The following is a 20,881-nucleotide window of genomic DNA, read 5'->3' as shown; positions in this document are numbered from 1 at the left end:
ATATATGATATTTGGTTTTATAAAAGGGTATGAACGTAATTAAGAGAAATCTTAGGGATATACATGCAAAAAGGAAAAAATTATGGCGGACCTTGTTGTGAATACTCAACTTTTCAGGGGTTTGTATGATAATTCTCTCTTCTTCAATCGAACCCCTAAAACCCTAATGCCAATGTCTCTTTTATATCCTTCACTGGAGGAGCTGGAGAGGTGGAAAGGAGAAGCGGGAAGGGATTTTGATTCTCAAATTTAGTTGGAGTTGGAGATCAACATTAAGGTAAGAGATTGGTTTTGCCTTTTTTTGTTTTTCCAATCTTGATGGTTTTTGGGTTTTTAATATGGTATCAGTGCGTGTTTAAATTGAGGGGAAAAAAATTTTGGCAACTTAGAGAATGAACAATGATTAATAGAAAGAAAAAGGATTTTTTTTTTCGTATTGAATCTTTTTCTGATGGTTTTCAATATAAATTGTTCCACATTATTGTAAATTTGTTTTGATTGGAGGAGAATTGAAGAACAGAGAAGAAAACCAGAAATCAAAACTTATAGAAATAAAAAAATAGAAATCTTTTATTTTCCTGTCAATCATTCAAGGGTGATTAAATTCCAAGTTAGATAAAGTGTTGGAACATTTGGTATTTATTTTGGTGAAAGTAAAGTATCCAAAAGTAGAGTTTTTTTAGTGGTTTTTGTATATATATAAATTTGTATACTTTATTATAATCTTAACAAAAGAAAAACTTTTAAGTTTTATTTCTATCCGTAAAGACCCTGATATATTTTTTTTTCTCCAAGATATGCTCTACGATAAACACATAATTATAAAATGTAGTCATGGGACAAATTGTTTCTTCTTCAAATTGTTTTTGGATTTGATTACCTTTTATTTATATTTAGATTAAAATTTTTACTTAATTAATAATTCAGCATTAATCAAAATAAATGTTAAAATTAGAATCAAAATTATATGTTTAAAATTTATGAGATTTTACTTAAATTAATTAAATAATTTTATTTTATTTTTTTATTTAAATTTGGAAAAATAAAAAATATGTAGTAACAATATGGAGTGATGTGATAACTGGATTTATGCCCTTTAGTTGCCCTAGCTCTGCCCTTGCTGTTCTTTCACTCCTCTTGTTCTCCAGCTGCTCATCCTTCCTCGATCTCCAGGTGAGCTTCTTCATCCCTCGCGTGTTGATTTTGTGGTGTAGTTGGTGGATTGGGCTTGGGATACATGCCAATTTTAGGAGGATTCATTGGTTGTTGTTGTGTATGATCACTACTAATAGTTAGGGCTCTTAGGTCCTTGGAAGATTGTTATTTGTCTTTTGTGTATCTGATTGATGGCAAGTGCTGCGTTTTGAGTTTTCTTTCATTCATCAAGTAGAATATCCAAACTATCCTAACTTGGTATGAAGGATTTGTTGTTTTTCTTGCAGTTTCTTCTTTGCCTGCACCATACGGAAGTCACATTTGAGAAGGATTTTATGATTTTGTAATGGGTTAGTACTTTTCCTAATTGAATTGTTGCATCCTTTGTAATTTTTTTTTGTTGTATCTTGATGTTTGTTAGTGTTAAAAAAAGCTATCTTTATTCTTTCTTGTGCTCACAAATAATTATTCCATGTTTTTGACCTTTCTCTTGCACAAGTTGTTCTGTGCTTATGATTGCCATATGACTTGCATTTAGTTTCCTTTCTGAATAACTACACATTTGATAGAATATCTTGACATTGGACTGTAACATATGCTAAGATTGGTTCTAATCACTTTACTATATGATGATTATTAGATTCCCAGCTTCCTTGAAGCAATTTTATCTTAATGCAGAGCTGGGAGAATATGATGTGACCATTTCTTTCCGTGATTTCTGTTATTTCTTTCAATTCTGTGGTTTCACTAGTCGGTCAAATTTTCATGATGACTTTGTGTTAGAACATAAAGTGTTGAAAGGTTCATTGAGTTATTATCTGTAGCACATAATAATTATTTAGTACTTAAAATGAGACTGATTTTGCTTTATTCTAACATAGTTTTTGTCAATCATATTTTTGTAGTGCTAGCACAAAGAAAAGAAAAAATTTAGATGCTAAGAAACTAGGCCTTGGCGCAGGCTAGATGGCTAGGATTTTGTTATGCCAACTATGGCTGGTTTACATAAATAATTCTCTAAAGGAAAATGATCCCATTTTCTTTTCACCTCATTTGTCAATATCATCTTTATAAAGTGATAGCACCACCAAAAATAAAATAAAATAATATAAATAAAAAACAGCAACCACAACAAGAAGAGTGGAGGCTCTCTTGGACAGGATATATGGCTAAGGTTTTGTTCTCTCTTTATTGATTTCTTGATGATATTATGCATCTCCTTTATTGTGAAATGTTTAATCAGTGAGCTGAATTATTTGGATATATTAATCTTGATTGTAATTGATGCATTAGCTCTTGGTTCTGACAGACAAGAAGCCTAGAAAAGAAGTAAGTAAGAAAGCCGCAAAGCTTAAATTGAAAAGGAGAAAGCTAATAAATGAAGCTGACCCTGATAAATCTACTGAAGTCAGCGAAAGGCCTCTCAAAGAACGACCATGGATCTATAGAAGGTATGATCTAATTTATCATTATTGAGGCTGAAGTGATGTTTTAGTCTCTGTTATTGCTTTCTGCATACACATTTGGTTCTGGCAGACATGAAGTCTAGAAAAAAAGTAAGCAAGAAAGCAGCAAAGCTTAAATTGAAAAAGAGAAAGTTAATAAATGAAGCTGGGCTCTATAAATCTACTAAAGTCAATGAAGGCTTCTCAGGGAATAACAACCAAGGAATTATAGACGGTATGATCTAATTTATCATTATTAAGGTTGAACTGATGTTCTAGTATCTGTTGTTAGTACATTGTGTGGTATATGGCAATATACAGCGGTACACTTTAAGCCAAGGAAATATGTTTATTATAGTTGATTCTATGTCTTATTTCTGCATGCAAGTGCTAGTGTTGATCACATGTGGAATGTGATATATCTTTGTAGTTGGGGCATAGTATAAACCTGCAAATGAAACAAAATATTTTCATGAAATGATTGTGCTGGTCTATTGGGAAACAGTTTCATGTTTTTCATGATTTATTATAGCACACGATAGAAATGCGTATGAAATAGTGGATCTGGTAATCAGATTTTTTTATTGGCTTTTATTTTTAATTTTTTTTTTTTAAATTTTCTAGTGAAGATTGTTCTTTTGATTTTGACATAAGCTCTCTTTTTCCCTTTTGCTCTTCTTCAACATCAAAGCCATATGATGTTTCATTGCAATTCAGTAACTCATCTCACTAATACAACATTATTGCTCTGGTTCTTTGTTTTGATGGCTCCTTCCTCTTGTTCATGACCTTTTAGAGTTTAAAGTTGCAGTACTCATTGTTTTGAATTCTTGCAGAAAGCAAAATGAATAGAGTGACTTATCTAGTTATAGTTAACTAAAAAGAATGGTAAGACATTATACATCCTAACTCTCAACAACTTAGCTAGTTGCATAAGGCACATGCTACTGAAAATTAAAGGAAATACTGAGGAAAATATTTCAAAGGTTGTTTCTAGACAATGAAAGCAATGTGACAATTTGTCATCTACAACTAATTACATCGATAGACAACATTGAAGATAAACTTTTTGTTTGTAAGATGCTTTCTTTTCAGAATTTTAATTGCTTTTATTTTTGCTAATTATGCAATTTTGACTTTAAGTCCCGGTGAGCTTTGTTCTTCTTTATGTGGAATTAATGAATTTCATTATCTGTGTGCATCATAAAAAAGAGGTAAGAGTACATCGGAGATACATGATTGCTTATTTTGATTTTAATTATGTTACTGGTAATTAAAAAGAGTCCATTATTCTCACTGCAGATTTCATTTTCTATTTTCTGGATGTTAATGCTTCAGTAGCACAGATTCCAGGATACATGATTTGCTTTTTCTATTTCCTGGAATTTGTTCACTGACTTTAGGATTTTTAGGCATTAATTACATATAAAAAATGGTTTATCAAAATGCAAATGCACTTTTATACATGTATTGTCATGTCCTACATTCTATGCTTTCTAGGAGACAAGCCAACTAGCCAAGAACCTGGGGACAGAAAAGGCATGTTATCATCAAGGAAAAAACAAAGAAGAGACGAGGCAAACAAAACTGATAAAACTGCTGGCGAATTTCCTCACAAGTGCACAGATGCATTGGCTGGAAACAAATAGTAAGACGGGCCTTTATACTTATATATTTTTCTTAATTGAAGTTGTGCAAAGTTCTAGATCATATTTATCTTTTATGTTATATTTCTTTGTTAAATTGCCAATATTTGGTTTTTCCTTTATTCCAACTGTCACTGCACAATACCATCTCACATCGCTGTAGATCACCTTGTGTTACTTTATTACTTCCATTGGGCCTACCATTTTCTGATCAACCATCACCTAATCACTGCCACAATAAAATCTGTGCTACTATTTGAACACCTCTTTCATAATGTTAGCTGTTTCATATTTTCCTTGAACTTCCATCACAACCAATGATGGGAGTGGTGGACCTGTGGGGCATTGAAGTTTCTTTCTTTTAATGCTGTTGATCTTCTTCCATCAGCTCCTGGAGCAACAAGCAGTATTTATGTGAAAGAACCTAACGCCTCCAACGTGAAGATTGAGCCTGGCACTTCTCCAAGAATCAAGAAAGCAAAAAAAGGCAAGAAACACATGACTAGTAAGTCTTTTTCCTGCTTTACTTAAGGAGTTATGTTTTATAAAATTTATATATCAAATTTGACTTTTATTTTTGTTGGCAGGGATGGAAAGAGAAGTTACAAAAAATGAGGAAAAACATTTATTGATGCCAAAAATAAAATTAGAAGAAAACATCAATGAAATTGATGATGCAATGGTTGATCAAATCTCTGCAGTGGATGAAGACTGTTCACGAGGAATGAAAAGTAAGTAGGCACATCAGTCTTAAACTTTTATTAGTTGTACCTCTTTACCTTTGTGTAGTTATCTGTTCTACAATCCTTATAATTTGTCAAAATTGTCTATTCAGAATGTATCCTTTTGAGATATAATATTCTTTGAGTAAACTCCATAAAAGGCATGAAATCTTTTAGTCAACTGTCCTCTTGATGTCAAGCCTGTGATAACACATGGTTGAGCAGTATGTGTGCATGATCAAGTGGCTAGCGTTAAGATTGGCATGCACTTTTGAGCAACTATCTAAATTTTCCTTTTGATGGAGAAAACTACAAAAAGAAAACAGTTGATCTGAACTTTAACGAACTGTTCCTTGATCATGAGCCTGAGAGAAATTGATGTGTATCCTGGTTGAACAATATTTGCGGATGTGCCAGCCTTAAAACTGATGGTGACTTCATTCACTTATGAACAACTTTCTAAAAGTCCTCCTGACTTGAATTTATTAGGTTGAGCGAAGATGATTGTATCTCTTTTCATCCAGAATTGCGTTTGGCCAATAGGCTTGAGTTGTCAAGATTATCAGTTATGTTGTTTTATTTTAACTGTCCTGTGAGCCAACAAAGATCATAATTTGAAGACGATTTTACCTTGCTATTTAGTACTGTTTAATATTGATTTCTTATATTGGTAGTAAAGTACCTTATATGATACCATGTCTATTCTGATGAAAGATAACATTTAATGTACTGTTAATGCCATCAATTATTTCTCTGTCAACACAAACTGCATTTTGTTTCCATTCCATTTTTATGTAATCATGCTAAACGTTAGCTATAACTTTGCGATTAAGTTTTCATTTATTCTTATACTGACAGTGTAACTTCTATTAAAATATTGCTTTAGGCATAGTTTTCTGTCCATATTTAATTTACTTGGGTGCAAAATTGTTTTTGCTTGTAAGTATTTTTTTCTGAAGGAGTTTTTGTTCCGCAGAATGGCTTATTGAACACAAACAAAGAAGACCTGGACTGAAGATTTTGCAACAAAGAATTGATGAATTCATAATTGCTCATGAAGAGGAGCAGGAACAGGTGGATATCTTACTATTTATAAGAGTCATACAACTCCTAGAAATGATTGTTTACAAAAAGAATAGAAAGTATTCTTTATTAATCTGTAAATTCTAATAGGGGATAACCACCATCGAGCATCATTTTTTTTTTGGTCTAATATACTCATAAATTGTGTTTTCTCAAAGTTTTTTCATTTGTAATTTAACTGTTGGTCGCTTGATATCTATTGAATTGCAGGCAAGGAAGGAGCAAGAAGCACGTGCCGCAGAGGGAGGATGGACTGTGGTGGTGCACCATAAAGGTAGAAAAAAGACTACTGAGGCTGAAACCGGAGTCACTGTTGGTTCTGTTGCCCAAGCTGCTGTGATGGACAAAATGGCTAAAAAGAAAGCACAAGAACCTGTTTCAAATTTTTACAGGTTTCAGCGAAGGGAAGCCCAGAGGAATGGTGAGTTCTTATTCAAGGTTATATGTTTACTAAATCTCCTTTGGTGGATAAACCAGCATGTGCCATTTTATCTTTCCTTACATCCTTCTCCATGCATGATATATTATTGAGTCCTGATGTGCAGTTTTGACACTTGTGACATGTTATAGCACAGTTTCACTTTTTTTGACTAGGAAATTAGATGGTTTCATTTCAAAAGAAATTCTAGTTAGTTAACCAAACAAACCTTAGAAGTAGCCTAGAGCTCCAAGTGTTCACAACTCTCCTTAAACCTTCTTGGATTTTTGGGAAATCCTTACCTAAATAAAGTTACCTAATGAGCTTCTTAAGTGCCATTCAGTTGATGTCACAGCATATGCCTTGAAATTGCTAAATTAGAAACAACACATTGTTCATTAATATACGATTGGTAAGGAAGTAAACTGTCAATAGATATAATTTCTGCATTTGTGATTTCTAAATGATTCATTTGTTATAAGTGTAAATGTGCTAATTCTAAGGTTGTGGGGCCTATTTACTTAACTTGTGCTGGCCGTAGCTCTAACTGTCAGTTCCTATGATTCAATATATTTTGTCATTACTTTTGTCAGTGTACATTTTGAAGTATTTTTTTGTAGACTTTCATATTGGTGTATTCTAAGAATATGTGAAGACTGAATATATATATCTTTGTCATTTGACATTCCTTTTCTTTTCATTTTTATTTATGTGGTATCTGGGTAGAGTTGGTAACACCCCATATTTTGTTCAAATGATGCATGCTGTGATTTTGGTTGCTTTATACAATGATTTGCTAGATAAGGAACTGACTATCAGACCACATCAATAATCATTTAATGCTCTAACCTTCTAACGTAGATCATATGTGAACTGTCAATTTAGTTTAAAAAGCCTATTTGTGGTGTATTAACACTTTTTTCCATAAACATATGGGTCAAGAAATCTAAAGCTTGAACTAGAGTACTGGAGTGTTTCCAGGATAGTAGCCAAACCATTGAGTAACAATCTGTTTGATGAAACTATCATAACTAGTTGGACCATAGTCTACCATAGTCTTTAAGATTATGACATTCAGGATCTTTCATTGCAGTGTTGTGTTGGAACCCCTCATCAAGATCAACCAAATATCCTAAACTGCTCGGGGTCCATTGCATGACAAAACAAGAACAATTTCGCTATTTCATTCCTCTTGGAAAATATGAAACTACAATAGGACACCCCTAATAACATTTGGCCGCCCTTCTTTTATACCCAAGGACCACCGGCATGCAAATCTCTTATTATTAGGCTACTATAGTAGCAATAATATCCTTCTATAATTAGAATATTTAGCCTATCTTTTATTTCCTATTTGGCCAGTCTAATATTTCCGGCTATATTTATGCTTCACCTGACTCTTGGCCTCCTACTGTTAGGTCTCGTAACGAGTACTCTTTTAGATTATTAACCTGTGTCCCTCACTTAGTCTGATTCAAGGCATTAATCTTATTAAGATCATCTTGTATCAAGCACTGAGGAAGTTAAACCATGGAAGAGATTAAGATACTGTGCTTAATGTCAAGCTGATTGACAATTATTTGGTCGTGTTTGGATAGAATGAAAGTGAGACCCTTATTTCTGAATCGGGCCCCTAATTTGGGAATAAGAGTCTTAATACTCCTCGTGTTTCAAACCCAATATGGAATTAGATCATCTAATATGTAACTGTTTATTCTCCTTCGTTTTTTAAATTTTTTTTTTTTTAATATAATTATTGAAGGATTGATTTGTTTTGGTATCTCTTTCAGAGGTGATGATGCTCCAAAGCAAATTTGAGCAGGACAGAAAACGGATACAACAGCTGAGAGCTGCGAGGAAGTTCAGGCCCTACTAATCTAGTGAATCTTTCTCCGAGTTATTTCCCATTGGTTTGTCGGAATGATGATGATTTATTCTCTATTCATAGCCGGAGAATTCGAATTCACCGAGATTTAACTTGAGGGGCTTATATATGTTTGACCTTCAGAATTTTATCTTCTTGCAACAATGGTGGAAAAAGAGAATTTTGGAGAAAAGGTTCTTTTGGATTCACACTTTTGATCAGTAAAAACTAAATACAAAATAACTTTATTTTCAGTGTCATTTGTAGGAGGATTAGTAGAATGCACCATGGCTTCAGATGTATTGAACTTAGATGTGCGGTTCCAACTTATTGCATGCAATTGATCAGTGTTTGTTTGATTATATCATATTGTTTATACGTTTTTTGTATTTTTGTATTTTATTTTTTTATTTTGGGGGGGACTGGGTTTTTGTACTGATGATATATATAAAAAACTTGAATGTTGAGGTTCATATGGCAAGCAAGCATATAGAACAATAGCCTAAAAGATAAGATAGTAACAAGTTAATAAAAATTGGTGATAACTTAAGTTTTTTACTTCAAAATTAAGTAGGGAAATGTTTGCTATCATTAACTGAACATAAAAGCACTGCACCACCGTCTCCATGTTTCATTCTTGGCAAGCATGAAAGTCTACCTTGTTTGTGGGATTTTTACACAGAACACTCTTTAATGAAAATTATACGCTCTCTGGGGTTCTTATTTTTCTTATTTTATTTTATTTTATTTTTTGCTATTAATTAAAGTGAAGGAAAAATTTATGTGACTTTTTTATACCACCACAATAGAAAATTGGTAATTTATTTTTTTGGTCCCAATAACAAAAGTTTCGTAAGGGACTGGAGCAAACTACCATGAGATAAAAGATTTTTCTAAAGAGATTTGATTTGGAACTATTATATGTCCTAGGTCCAATATTAAAATCATTTTAGAGGTTTTTCTTTATTTTATTCATGTCAACAAACAATTTGAAATACCTCCACTTTTTCAAAATAACATGTCCGATTTGAAAAGTATGAGATTGAAAGATCAACTTTCTAATGATTAAAAATAGTAAGTTATTTGTATTTAACAAGAAAAATAAAACAATAAAGTTGTTGTTTTTGATTTATTGATGAAACACTGAAAGCTATAATATATATGGTCGACCTCCTCTCACTACAAAAAAGAATTTTTTTTTTTTTACATACATAAATATTTAAACTCCGCATAACATCATCACTGAACATGCAATTAGAGAATTAGTAATGACTTTGACGGCTATGTTGACAGCCCAATAGAAAAATAACTAAGATTTCGAAAATCCAAATTGATTGATGGTGAAACAGGTTGTTAAAAGTTAAAACCACCCAAGAAAGTTGGTCACTTTGATTTCAAATTTAAATTTTATATCGGCAAAAAAACAATAGTTTAGAAATATCTAGTTTTTTTTATAAAGCTTCTATTACCCTGCCTAAAAAAAAATTAAAATAAATAAAAACAATGTTATATTTATATACTAGATTTACTGAATAAATTTTCCAAATAAAGCCATTGCCAACTTAGCATCCTGTTATTTTATGATTCAAACTGTAAAAAAATCTCTAAAAATTATAAAACATTATAAAACATTATAAAACCTTATTTAAAATCTTAAGACCTTGATTCCAAATACCATAAAACCCTATGCAATAAATCTAAACCAAAAACCCTAAATAGTAAACCAAAAACTCTAACTCCTAAACTTTAAATTGTAAATTTCATAGAGAGGTTTCATGTACATGATTAAGGATTTAAATGATAAAAAAATTAAGTAAAAAACAGAAAAATAACAATGTAGATGATAATATAAATGTTAATTTCATATTCATATCATTTGAGAAAGCTAGTTAGAAATTTATTTTGTAAAAATATCATTACTCAAAACATAAAACCCCACTACAAAAAAAACAACTTTGAATGGGATGCCAACACAGTAGCCCACCACCTCCCCAATTAAACTTCACTAATTTTTTTTATTTACCAAATTTACTTATTATCAATAAAAATATAGTTTTTAGACAAATATTTATTTTAATTGGTATTAAAGACTAGATCAAATACAACACAAATAAAAGAAAAAAGAACTTTCAGAACATGATACCTTGCTTTAAAAAAATAAAAACAAATAAAAAAAATAAAAAAAGTCATTCCACCACTATCTTGATACAATGTAATGCATTTTTAAAGTTATCCAGAAATACTTAAGAGCTACACATCTAATAATCAATTGTCAGTATCCCTCTTTCTTATTACAAAACGAGAGAAAAAAAAGAAAAGAAAAGAAAAAACATAAACCTGTGCAACTTATTTCTTGGGTAATATTAAACTGAGCTAGTGAGAAAAACTCTATCATGAGAAAAAGGAATTGTTTGATATTTAAGTTGTCACAAAAAAGGAAAGAAAGTTTCACTTTTGGTCACTGTACCTAAGGATACCATAAACATCAACAATACCAGGTGGGAAAACTGGATCAGCAGCTGCTCTAACAGCAACCTTTGCAACAGCAGAAGCACTTACGGGCGGTGTAAAGAGAGGACCGATGAATGGCAACCGGTTGAGAGGCTTTGCGTGCTGGAGGATCTGCAAGTACCATCACAAAATTTCAATCCTAAGTCTTGATCAAATCTTCTTTGTTCTACAATTTATGTGCATGTTTGTGGCTGTATATCTCTATTTCTAAACATTTATGATTTGAAAGTAATCATTAACTCCTAATGCATAATGTCACAGAATGACGGTTTCATCAATTCACAGAAGAAAAACATGACAACATTATGAGGTTTTGTGCAAAGATGACACAATGGCAAGTAGCAACAAAAATTTTTTTTAAGCCAATGCAAACACAAGAACTAAACTACTTTAAAAATGGGGGTGGCACATCTGTATTTTGACCCAGTTTGGGGTAAAAAATGTCAAAATAAATATTTGTATTTGTATTTGTATTTGTATTTGTGTGTGTGTGTGTGTGTTTTGGGAGGTTGAGGGAATATCAAGAAAGAGTGTATATTACCATCTCAAGTGGTGAGCCAATAACGCCGAGTGGTATCTTCATACTCCCTACTTGGCGGGTGCCATGTATAAAACCTGGCCGAAGAATTATTCCTGTGCCATAGAAAAGAATAAAAAAAGATTCCCTTCCACAAGGAAAACATATCCGACGAAATCTTCTACGAAATCTCTATACTATAATACTCTTATACAGTACATGATATTGTGCAAAAATGATTATATGCAATTGACCTTTTGGGTTTAGCATCATCTAGGGCTAATAACGAACAAAAACTCGTTTAAGCCAAAAGAACATGAATAGGCACTAATCTCCATCACATGTGATGGATCTCCTAGGCAAATATTCGTCTTAGGAGAAAATGACACAGGAAATTAAAGAAACATGCACACATGAATATAGGCTTACCCATTAGATCACATCAGAGATGCCAATAATAAATTAATGAATACAGGATTTGGTCGTTAATAAATACTTTGAAAACCTAATATGTGATAAATTACTCGATAGCATTAGTGCAGAGCTTTGGTCCTGCCTCTACTCCTATCCTATGCAAGGCATATAGCTTGAACTATGATGTATACACCAATCATTCCCTTTGGAGAATCTTATTCCTGTCTGTTACTTCTAATGTGTATGCTACACTATATCTCAACCTCCCTCCTTGCACAATTGATTTTTCCTTATTTTAAGACGAGTACAATATATATTTTAAGAAAAGCATGCCTTGATGCAGCAGCATGACACATTACAATTAATAAAGCTTAAACAAGCTTCCTGCATGCACTGTCATCATTTTGGTATGTAAAAATGTAACAAAAGGTTTGATCAGAACTATCTGGCTGTTACAATTTAAATTTGCATCATAATCAATCCATCTTATTATTTTCAGGCGGGGAAGAATCATAACTTATCTTCTCAACAAAATATGTTTTTTTCTGTTCAAATTCGTCTACTCATTCCCACCTTTCGCTTTTCCTTCTCTTCACAATTTTTAAAATGTGGAAACAACAGCATAATATGATCAACTTCATGTTCAAGTTTTGCTTACTTTCTGCTTAATAGAATGACTTCGTACTTAATGAGAACATAATAACTGACCATTCATTTGATATGCTTTGAAATCAAACTTATTTTTTTTCTTCTGGGAAGATCAGAAACTTAAACCAACTGGTCAGATCAAAATGAATGGATTATGATGTCAATACAAAAGCAAACTGTCCTGCTAACTCCTCATGTTATCTTTATTTCACTTCCAAGAGCAGACTTCTTAATTTTTCCACAAGAAAAGCAATACGCAGGGAAGTAGCAGGCAAAACCTAAAATAGTTGACCACAATTAGTATTCTGCGCTTGTGAATTAGCCTGACAAGAAATTATCAAAGCAACTACAGCAGAGATGCAAATGAAAAAACAGTTGAAATGCTTCTCTTATGTGAACATCAAACAAAAGACATTAAAATGATTCCCTACAAGATCATCGTTTTGTTTGCTCCTTCCCTATGGACCATCAGATTTTCTTACAAGGAAGGATTTTTGGGAAAACAAATACACTTTCACCATGAACTGATTAATCCACAAAAAGGTTAAGAAGTTGGCCAAGCTATAGTTTCATTGGATGCATACAAACCACTATTTCATCCAAGATAAACTGATTTCTGGTGAATCTTGCTCATACTGATTTAGAAATCAAATGGAATAAAGATTTCATATAATAATATCATCATAGATACATACCTCCATAAGTGAACTTTGATAACAGTTCAGCTTCAGCGGCTTTCTGCAGCATCAAATAGACACTATCACAATGAATGATGAGAAATGAGCATATACTTTAACAATCTGTATTACCAATTTTAGGAAGACCATTAACCAGCATAATTCTTATAATGCTTCAAATTATGATTTCAGAATCTCAAACAGTAGGCATTGGAACAAAATACAAACAATGTTTGCAGAGATACCATGATTAAATGAATAATCAGTCTCTGGAACATTCAGTGTTTAAGTTCAAATCAATGTAATATGCATGATTTAATTATTTTCTTAGGTATACGAATTGCCACCCAAAGACTTTATGAGGGCAAAAAAAATTTGTTCTAGATTAAACATAACCACACTTCTCTTTATCGCAAAGGTAGAATTAGAACAATCTGAGATGGCTTTGAACAACAAAAAGGTTAGGGAATGATCCTTGTTTGATGATCATTGCAAGTTGTAAATTGGTGCAGTCCTCTATTTACGCTTTTCAATCTCCATTTCCATCTCTGGTTCATAAGGTTTCTACCAAAAATGCTTTCAACAACATTCATATTCTAGATGACAAAAATGATTGGAATCCGATGCACTTGTTTCATGATAACAAACACAAATCTGTTGCTGCTCCTGATCTGCTTCAACCTATGCAATCATATTCTCAAGAACAAAGCTATAAGTCACCGAGAAATCACACCTTTCCCTCATAATAACCTTGTAACAAATAATTTGCCAGGCCAAAATCAGCAGCCGAGATGTAGACAAATCTTTTCACACCTGCAACAGAGAAGAGAGATGCTGAGTACCAGAGGTTTAGCCATTGGCAAGCATTTCATGTAAGATACATAGGATCATAAAGCAAAAATAAATTACATCAAAAACTGATGACAGTATCCTGTGGCAATAAACAAATGAAAACATCCAAATTGATTATATTCCTCTTGTTTCTATTTTGACATGATCAAGAGTGTCCTGCTAACCTAGATGCCTTTTGATTTCTTTGTTTCTGGAAATCTGACATTGTAAAATATTGGATTGAATTAACCAAAATATTGGATAATCTTCTTGCACCATTTCCCATGTTTTTATATTATGATTTTTTCAACAATTGAAATTTTTTATTCAATGGAATATGAGATGGAATCATGGAACTAATTCAAGAAAAACAAAATCAGACGTTATCATGAAAAATTTTGTAAGATATCCAAGACACTTCACAAGATAACTACCTTGCTCTGCAGCAGCTCTAATTGCATTGATATTAGCAGAGCCATTGATTTTGTACATATGTGAATTAGAACCAAAACCTCCAACACATGATACCTGCAAAGGGTCATATTACTGTAATCACACCCTAAAAGAATTAGACAAATTTGATATGACATTGCATTATAATTGATTGCTAAATAGAAGTCATAAGCAGATTGAATAGACAACAAAATCCACAAAAGATAAGCACATCACTTTGGACCTCATAGGAATATTTGCTAGACATTTTTTTAGGAAGAACATGCCGACAAAATTAGTAGAACTGAATTTATACAACATATTTCTGATCATCAAAAACTAAGCCAGTTTTTGTGGTCTCTAAAAAATTAAAGGGTAAGATCAGATAGAACCACCATCCAGAACATCCTTTTCCTTTATTTAAATTAAAAAGAACTTTAAAGTAGGAGAAAAGTCCTGAGAAAGTTTAACATCAATAAAAAGGAAGTTAATTAATGCAATAAGAGAAGCCTTATCAAAATTTCAGTAGGCCCTTGTTTAATAGATCAGCAGCATGCCACTGTGAGCCAAACAATGCAGCACCACGAAAATTTTAGTTCTGGTAGATAATTGAGTAATCCAAAGAAAACATTTAACTTCGATAAAGATAATCTTACAAAACTGAATGCTGCAATTATGACTGTTTACATATAAGCTTTCAAAAATCCAGAGTGAAGTTTTTTGCTTCCATCGGGAAGCTTTAAAAGCCTTCAATTTACAAATTGACAACTACAAAATCAAACAAGGACATCGATGTGCAAATGGAACCTTTCCATTGGATACCAATCAAATCTTTCTCATATCAATTTCCTTCTTTGGAAAGGAAACTTAAAATGTCTTTCTTGTACTACTAATAAAATTTCCAACACAAAAACTCAGATTATAAACTTCCTTTCTTCCCAGTAATATGAAGTAAACAACGGCAGTATTTATGAGCAACAACCAACATATGCAAATATATACCACAGAGCATGAACCAAGCAATGACATACCACAGCGGTTACCCCATTCAAAGCATCTTTCAAGGAATCAGGTATGAGCAGGCTTCCTGCCAAAATAAATATACACCTTTAGTTCCAATATATTGTGACATCAAGAACATAATCATTTAATATGACAGACCTTGGTGCCAGACAACTTTATCAGCCCAAGGTTCCTTAATAGATGCCCTCCCAGATCTGGGGAAAAACAAACACATGGTAACAGTATCAAAATCTTTCCAGAAAACAATCACTAATTAAAAGGGTAAAAAAATTCTCCTCATTGTTGTCCTAGGCTGATTTCTTATCCTAAAACTTCTCTCCTGTCATCTCTCTCTGTCAGCTCAGACCATCCATTGCTCGAGTTTGCCAGAAGACCTATTTTCTAACCCCAATTCCAAGCAGTTCTACGAGTGAGTTATCATATTATTTTCCATCTAGTACAAATCAGTTCTCTAGCCTTTCTCATTAACTCTTTCTCCGTGTCTCAATTTCAATGAGAAAAGGGTATTGACATAGAGGTTTGAGAAGCACATGCTCCCCCTCGCTGTTCCCAAACATACCACATGATCAACATGCATATCCTGGGAGTTTGACATTTACTCCAGAAATTTAATAGTGTGTTTTGTTATCTAGAAAGTTAAAATAATTAAAATTTTAATCACTCAAAATATCAAACAAATACTTGGGATTGATAATGATTATACATGGGTTTTAATGACTATGCTGTCAGTTTTGGTGACTACTTGCACTGTGCAGATCTGATATATAGTGTAAATGTCCCAAAGCAAGAATCTTGCACTTACATAAACACTTCTAGAATTTCTGAATTTATGCATAATTCAGAATGGGAAAAATATCATGACAATAAAATTTGTACTAAAACTAAAAATGGATAAATAAACGCATCCCAAGTTTTACTGCAATTTCAATATTTTTAAATTGATTAGATACTAAATTACTGATGAAACCTTTTCAACCTATAGTATATAACTTAAATCCATGCAGCATATTACCTGCTAAGACTGGAAACTGATAAGCCCTGACTCAGGGCCTCTCGGCAAACATGTGAACCAACAAAACCATTTCCACCCAACACAAGCAACTGGAGCAAAGTTAAGTTACAGAATATTTAGACAGAGTTTGACAAGTAATATAAAACATTGCAAAACAAGCAACTCTAGACTATTATCAAGCAAGTCAGTTTGGATGACCTTTTCTGATGGAGGTGGTGGTGCTTGCACAGTCTCTGCTTCTTCAACTTTAAAGGGCTCATCAACCTTATTAGGATCAATTGAATCAGTTGACAATAGTCTCACATTTCTTAACAGACCTACATTTCTGCAAATCATTTAAAAGAGAACCATCATCAGTAGGAAATTATAATAGTCACTAGATTCAACAGAAGGTAAGTTGGCTACGAGTATACCTAACGGACACATGAAAAATATGATCTGGAAGCCTTAAGACTGAAGTTTGAAAGATATATGCTGCTATAATGCTAAGTTGTAATATTGAATGAACAAGAGATAAAGCAACGACAGCTTACCAGCTCCCTAAACAATATAAACAATGGATTGCCAATTTCTCCTAGTAGCTAAAACAGATAAATAATAAGCAGCATTAATTTAATTGGAAAGGTAAGCAGTTATCTCTGGTATCAGCTTTTAGTTATCAACTTCAATATGTGATCAGCCCACATCATCAATTGACAAAAATTCTGGTCGAGGTTATGCTGCACAAAATTTTAAAAGCAAAGACCAAAGACCATCACTCTATCTAACGAAACCACCACATAAAGCAGACTGGGATGTGGCATCTATCTTCCATTCTTCTTAAAAAATTTCACCAGTAAACTATACATAGATATGCAACTTACCAGTCATACAAAAACCTATCGTTAATCCAATCAGTTAAACAGCTCAAGAAAGCTAGTGAATTTCACGTCATTAACAAAATATACAAAAAATCAGGCTTTCAATTCCCTTCCAATCTTTCCATTCAACAAGCAAAACACACAAACCAAATGCAATCATCCAAATGAAACAAGAAACCAATATCCATTACCAATTCATTTAAAAACTAGGATTTTAAACCACTAGAGCAATCCATCAGTGATAACCTGGCTAGATTTTTCCCATTCTTCAGAGCCACCAACACACAAATAAGCAAAACCACATCCTTTTGATTATCCTCCAATCTTCTATCCCCACAACCAAAACACCGAAACGTACAGCAACCCACAAAAGACCCTTTTTTTCCAGTTCTTCCCATCTTCCATCCCAAACCGCAATGATGCAAATGAAACAACGAACTAGCATCCGTAGCATCCATCACCAATCAAAACAACTCAAATTTTTTTTAGAAAGGACCTTTTAATTACATTCAAATCTTCCATTCTAAACCACAATGACCCAAATGAACCAAACAACTCGCATCCATCACCAATCAACAGTTCAAAAGCATCAAATACCCAAAAACAAAAGCCCCTAAAAATCACAAAAAAAAAGAGAAAAATCATCATACTGGATCCTTGAGAGCGGGGAAGACGATGCGTGGTAGATCAAGCGAGAGACGATGGTCCTCATTGTCTTGGAGAGCTGGGCTTCTCTTCTTCAAAGCTCCGGATCTTGATTCTGGAGTTCCAGAGTGTTGGTAGGGTTTTGGATCCTCCTCTCGAGAACAAGCACCCAACAATAGTTTTCTATGATTACCTGTGGTTCTCAGCAGATGAACGTATCTCGGTTCACATTCCACAACTCTCGGGAAACGGTTTCCTTAAAATTAAATTATATTTATTTCTAACAGATTTTTCCATAATTAATAAAATTCTTGTCCAAACTGAGACCGGCTGAATAATATGGCATTAATTCTTACCAGAACCCTCTTAAATTTTATAACGTCTAACTGAAGCCCGACCAAATAAGTTGTAAAACAAAGGTTAACAATAATAACACTGCCAAATATTATTCTATAAAACACATTAAAATTATATAACTAATTAAATATTATTCTACATTTTTGTTTAGTCACAATAACTATAATTCAAATCATTATAACCAAACCATGTCTGTTTTAAAAACTAATTAATACATATATTATATAACTTGGGGCGGGGTGGACTTAGACTTTTAACAATAAAAACTAGACCTAACCCATTTTTAAAATAGTCTCTATATTTTATCCAATGGCTCATGGGGTCTCATGTATTTATCCACGCCCTCTCAATTTTCGGGTGGGACTACAGGTTTAGGCGGGTAGCCCATCCCTTGAATAAGTCTAATAACCAATTACAATCATCAGGATGGTCCGGGAAAAAAATGTGGCTTTTAGTGAAAAGATTTTTTAATTATTATTTTTAAATAATAAATTACATAATAAAAAAAATATCATGATTAAAAATTATAATAAGCGAACATCTTCTTGGATTATTAATAGCAGTTTATGTCCCACTGAAGAGAAAGTTCGAATTTTAGTTCACATAAGGAGATGAAAGTACATGTGTAGTATGGGCAGTAACTCTACGTCATTCACTTTTTGTCAAAAATAATTATAATAAATAAAATACTGAAGAAAATTTTTCAGAAAATCTTGATATAAACTATTCTATCATGGAGAGATGGGAGATAATTTATGACATTATCATAATTAATAAATATGATAAAGTAAATTTTATGTGATTTAATATTATTGTAAATTAATTAACTTTTTATATAGGAAAAAAAAGGAGAATTTAATTTGAATAAATTTTCAATCTTATCTCTATTCGGATTAAGAAAAAATTAAATATGAGTTTAAATAAAATTTTGAAGCATAATGATGATGTTTGGACATGAACAAATTTTACGACTTATCCATGCTCGGATTAAAAAAAAATTAAATTCGAGTTTCAAATAAAAAAATTCATTGGATAATGATAAATAAATAAGTTAATAAATAAAAATAATAAAATATAAAATATATATATATGAAAAAAGGATGTGCAAGCGAATGAGATAAGGATTAAATAATTCAAAATTTTAAAATCCCGAATAAAAAAAAAGAAAAATGAAGGTTGTTGGCGAAAATCCAAGTTTTAAATTGAAAATTCCGCATATTGAGAATAAAAAAATGAAGAAATAAATCAAGGGGTGATGATTAAAAGGAAAAAAGAAAGGGAGGAGGAAAAGGGAGGAGGGCTGAGAACCATCTCATTAATAAATGTTCTCTTTTCCATAGTGGGACCCACGGGATATGAAGGAAAAAAACACATCATGCGCATGCACGTTGCGATGCATGGATGAGAGGATGCTTTTTGACTATTTCTTTTCTTTTGATCTCCACCCGTCTCTTTCTCTCTTTTTCTCTCAAAATGCCACCATGAAAAATGGTCCGACGAATAGATAACCCACACCGGCAACCACATCCACAGTCTTCATTAAGAAGCTTCCTAGGGTTGACGGGGGTCCAAGGGGAGGCTGCGCACTGGACAGACAAATGTGCGGCCAAACTCTTTCACTATTCTTTGTTGTCACCGAGTATCCATGAAAAGAATCGATCGAGACCTCCATCGTGGTTTAATGTGGTCTAAATTGTGGTTCAAAATGTTCTTTGTTGTCTCTGAGGACTCTCCATTGAAGGTGTTGGCCCAAAATGTGGTCTAATGTAAAACATGGCACACTTGAGAGTTCAAAAAAGAATGATGTTTTACGAAATAAAAAAAAGCTTTTCACTACAAGACAAAAAGGAATGTCTCACATGGAAGAACGGGTTATTCATTAGTCAACAGAGAAAAGAAGTGAAAAATTATATATTCAAATATCACAAAGAAATCAAGTTAATGACTCAACAAGGCGAATGAGTTATGGATTGGAAATGAAATGACAAATGAAACTTTAAAGTTTTAAGATATAAGGAAATCAAAAGCTTAAAAAAGTTTTCACAAGTCAAAGTTTTAAGTGTTGGCATAAACCCATTGGCCCAAAACCAATGGAACAAACCAATGGATTATAATCCATTAGCCCAAATCCAACTCCTCTTAATCCATGGATCACCCAAACAATGAGTTGGTTTAAAACCATTAACCTAAAACCATGAATTTAATCCATGGATTAGTGCCCATGTGTTTAAGGAAAATGGTGGTTTTTGAGTTGGCCTATATATATGTGAGCCTATTCTCATTCTTAGAAACAACCTCGAGTGAAGAATCACGTAAGAAGTGAGAGGTAGAAGAAATTAAAGAGAGAAGAAAAGTGTGGAAAAATATTTTGAGAGTTAGTCCAATCTCCTAGTATAAGAGAGAGTTCCTGCTTTCTCCACGTTATTGGAGAGTTTATAACTCCGTAATTTTCCCACTTAAGTAAATTCTTCTATCTTCGCCTTTCAGTTTTTACCCCTAATTGTTAAGGGGTTTTCCACGTAATATCTTTGTGTTCTTTATTTTTTTCAAAGATTCCTTTTTTATTTATTTTATCAGCATCGCTCTATTCGATCCTACATTTTACAACAAGTGGTATCGAG

General features: G+C 32.7%; 2 protein-coding genes across 3 annotated transcripts; one reads left to right on the top strand and one right to left on the bottom strand.

The window, feature by feature from the left end:
* The first annotated feature begins 136 nt into the window (after window positions 1-136).
* LOC120268952 (ribosomal RNA-processing protein 7 homolog A) lies at window positions 137-8,700 on the top strand. Of its 2 annotated transcripts, XM_039276226.1 has the most exons (10): window positions 137-277; window positions 1,443-1,505; window positions 2,465-2,606; window positions 2,692-2,835; window positions 4,101-4,248; window positions 4,635-4,751; window positions 4,834-4,977; window positions 5,945-6,042; window positions 6,262-6,472; window positions 8,260-8,700. In XM_039276226.1, exons 5-10 carry the CDS (start codon window positions 4,227-4,229, stop codon window positions 8,343-8,345), a joined length of 678 nt encoding a protein of 225 aa, XP_039132160.1. In that variant the 5' UTR covers window positions 137-277; window positions 1,443-1,505; window positions 2,465-2,606; window positions 2,692-2,835; window positions 4,101-4,226; the 3' UTR covers window positions 8,346-8,700. The 2 variants fall into 2 exon arrangements, with proteins under 2 accessions (XP_039132160.1, XP_039132161.1); XM_039276227.1 differs by lacking the exon at window positions 2,692-2,835.
* Window positions 8,701-10,535: 1,835 nt separating this feature from the next.
* On the bottom strand, window positions 10,536-18,082 carry LOC120269316 (uncharacterized protein At1g32220, chloroplastic). Its single transcript, XM_039276650.1, has 10 exons — window positions 17,909-18,082; window positions 16,597-16,723; window positions 16,399-16,487; window positions 15,525-15,580; window positions 15,395-15,450; window positions 14,366-14,459; window positions 13,834-13,913; window positions 13,119-13,161; window positions 11,386-11,477; window positions 10,536-10,955 (listed from the first exon to the last, which is right to left on the bottom strand). The coding sequence occupies exons 1-10, from the start codon at window positions 17,968-17,970 to the stop codon at window positions 10,782-10,784; spliced, it is 873 nt and encodes a 290-aa protein (XP_039132584.1). The 5' UTR covers window positions 17,971-18,082; the 3' UTR covers window positions 10,536-10,781.
* Window positions 18,083-20,881: the final 2,799 nt, after the last annotated feature.

The sequence above is a fragment of the Dioscorea cayenensis genome, chromosome 9 (assembly GCF_009730915.1).
Source record: "Dioscorea cayenensis subsp. rotundata cultivar TDr96_F1 chromosome 9, TDr96_F1_v2_PseudoChromosome.rev07_lg8_w22 25.fasta, whole genome shotgun sequence".
Lineage (NCBI taxonomy): Eukaryota > Viridiplantae > Streptophyta > Magnoliopsida > Dioscoreales > Dioscoreaceae > Dioscorea > Dioscorea cayenensis.
This window is presented reverse-complemented; position numbering and strand designations above follow the sequence as displayed.

Bases quoted from the DNA above. Each gene is read 5' to 3' on its own strand.
- LOC120268952 (XM_039276227.1), top strand. From the start codon at position 4,227: ATGCATTGGCTGGAAACAAATA. The intron at 4,249-4,634 runs GTAAGACGGGCC...TTCTTCCATCAG, and splicing joins GCATTGGCTGGAAACAAATA to CTCCTGGAGCAACAAGCAGT. The intron at 6,473-8,259 runs GTGAGTTCTTAT...TATCTCTTTCAG, and splicing joins AAGGGAAGCCCAGAGGAATG to AGGTGATGATGCTCCAAAGC.
- LOC120269316 (XM_039276650.1), bottom strand. From the start codon at position 17,970: ATGAGGACCATCGTCTCTCGCTTGATCTACCACGCATCGTCTTCCCCG. The intron at 15,581-16,398 runs GTAATATGCTGC...GTTTTTCCCCAG, and splicing joins TCAGTTTCCAGTCTTAGCAG to ATCTGGGAGGGCATCTATTA. The intron at 13,914-14,365 runs GTAGTTATCTTG...TCTCTGTTGCAG, and splicing joins TAGAGCTGCTGCAGAGCAAG to GTGTGAAAAGATTTGTCTAC.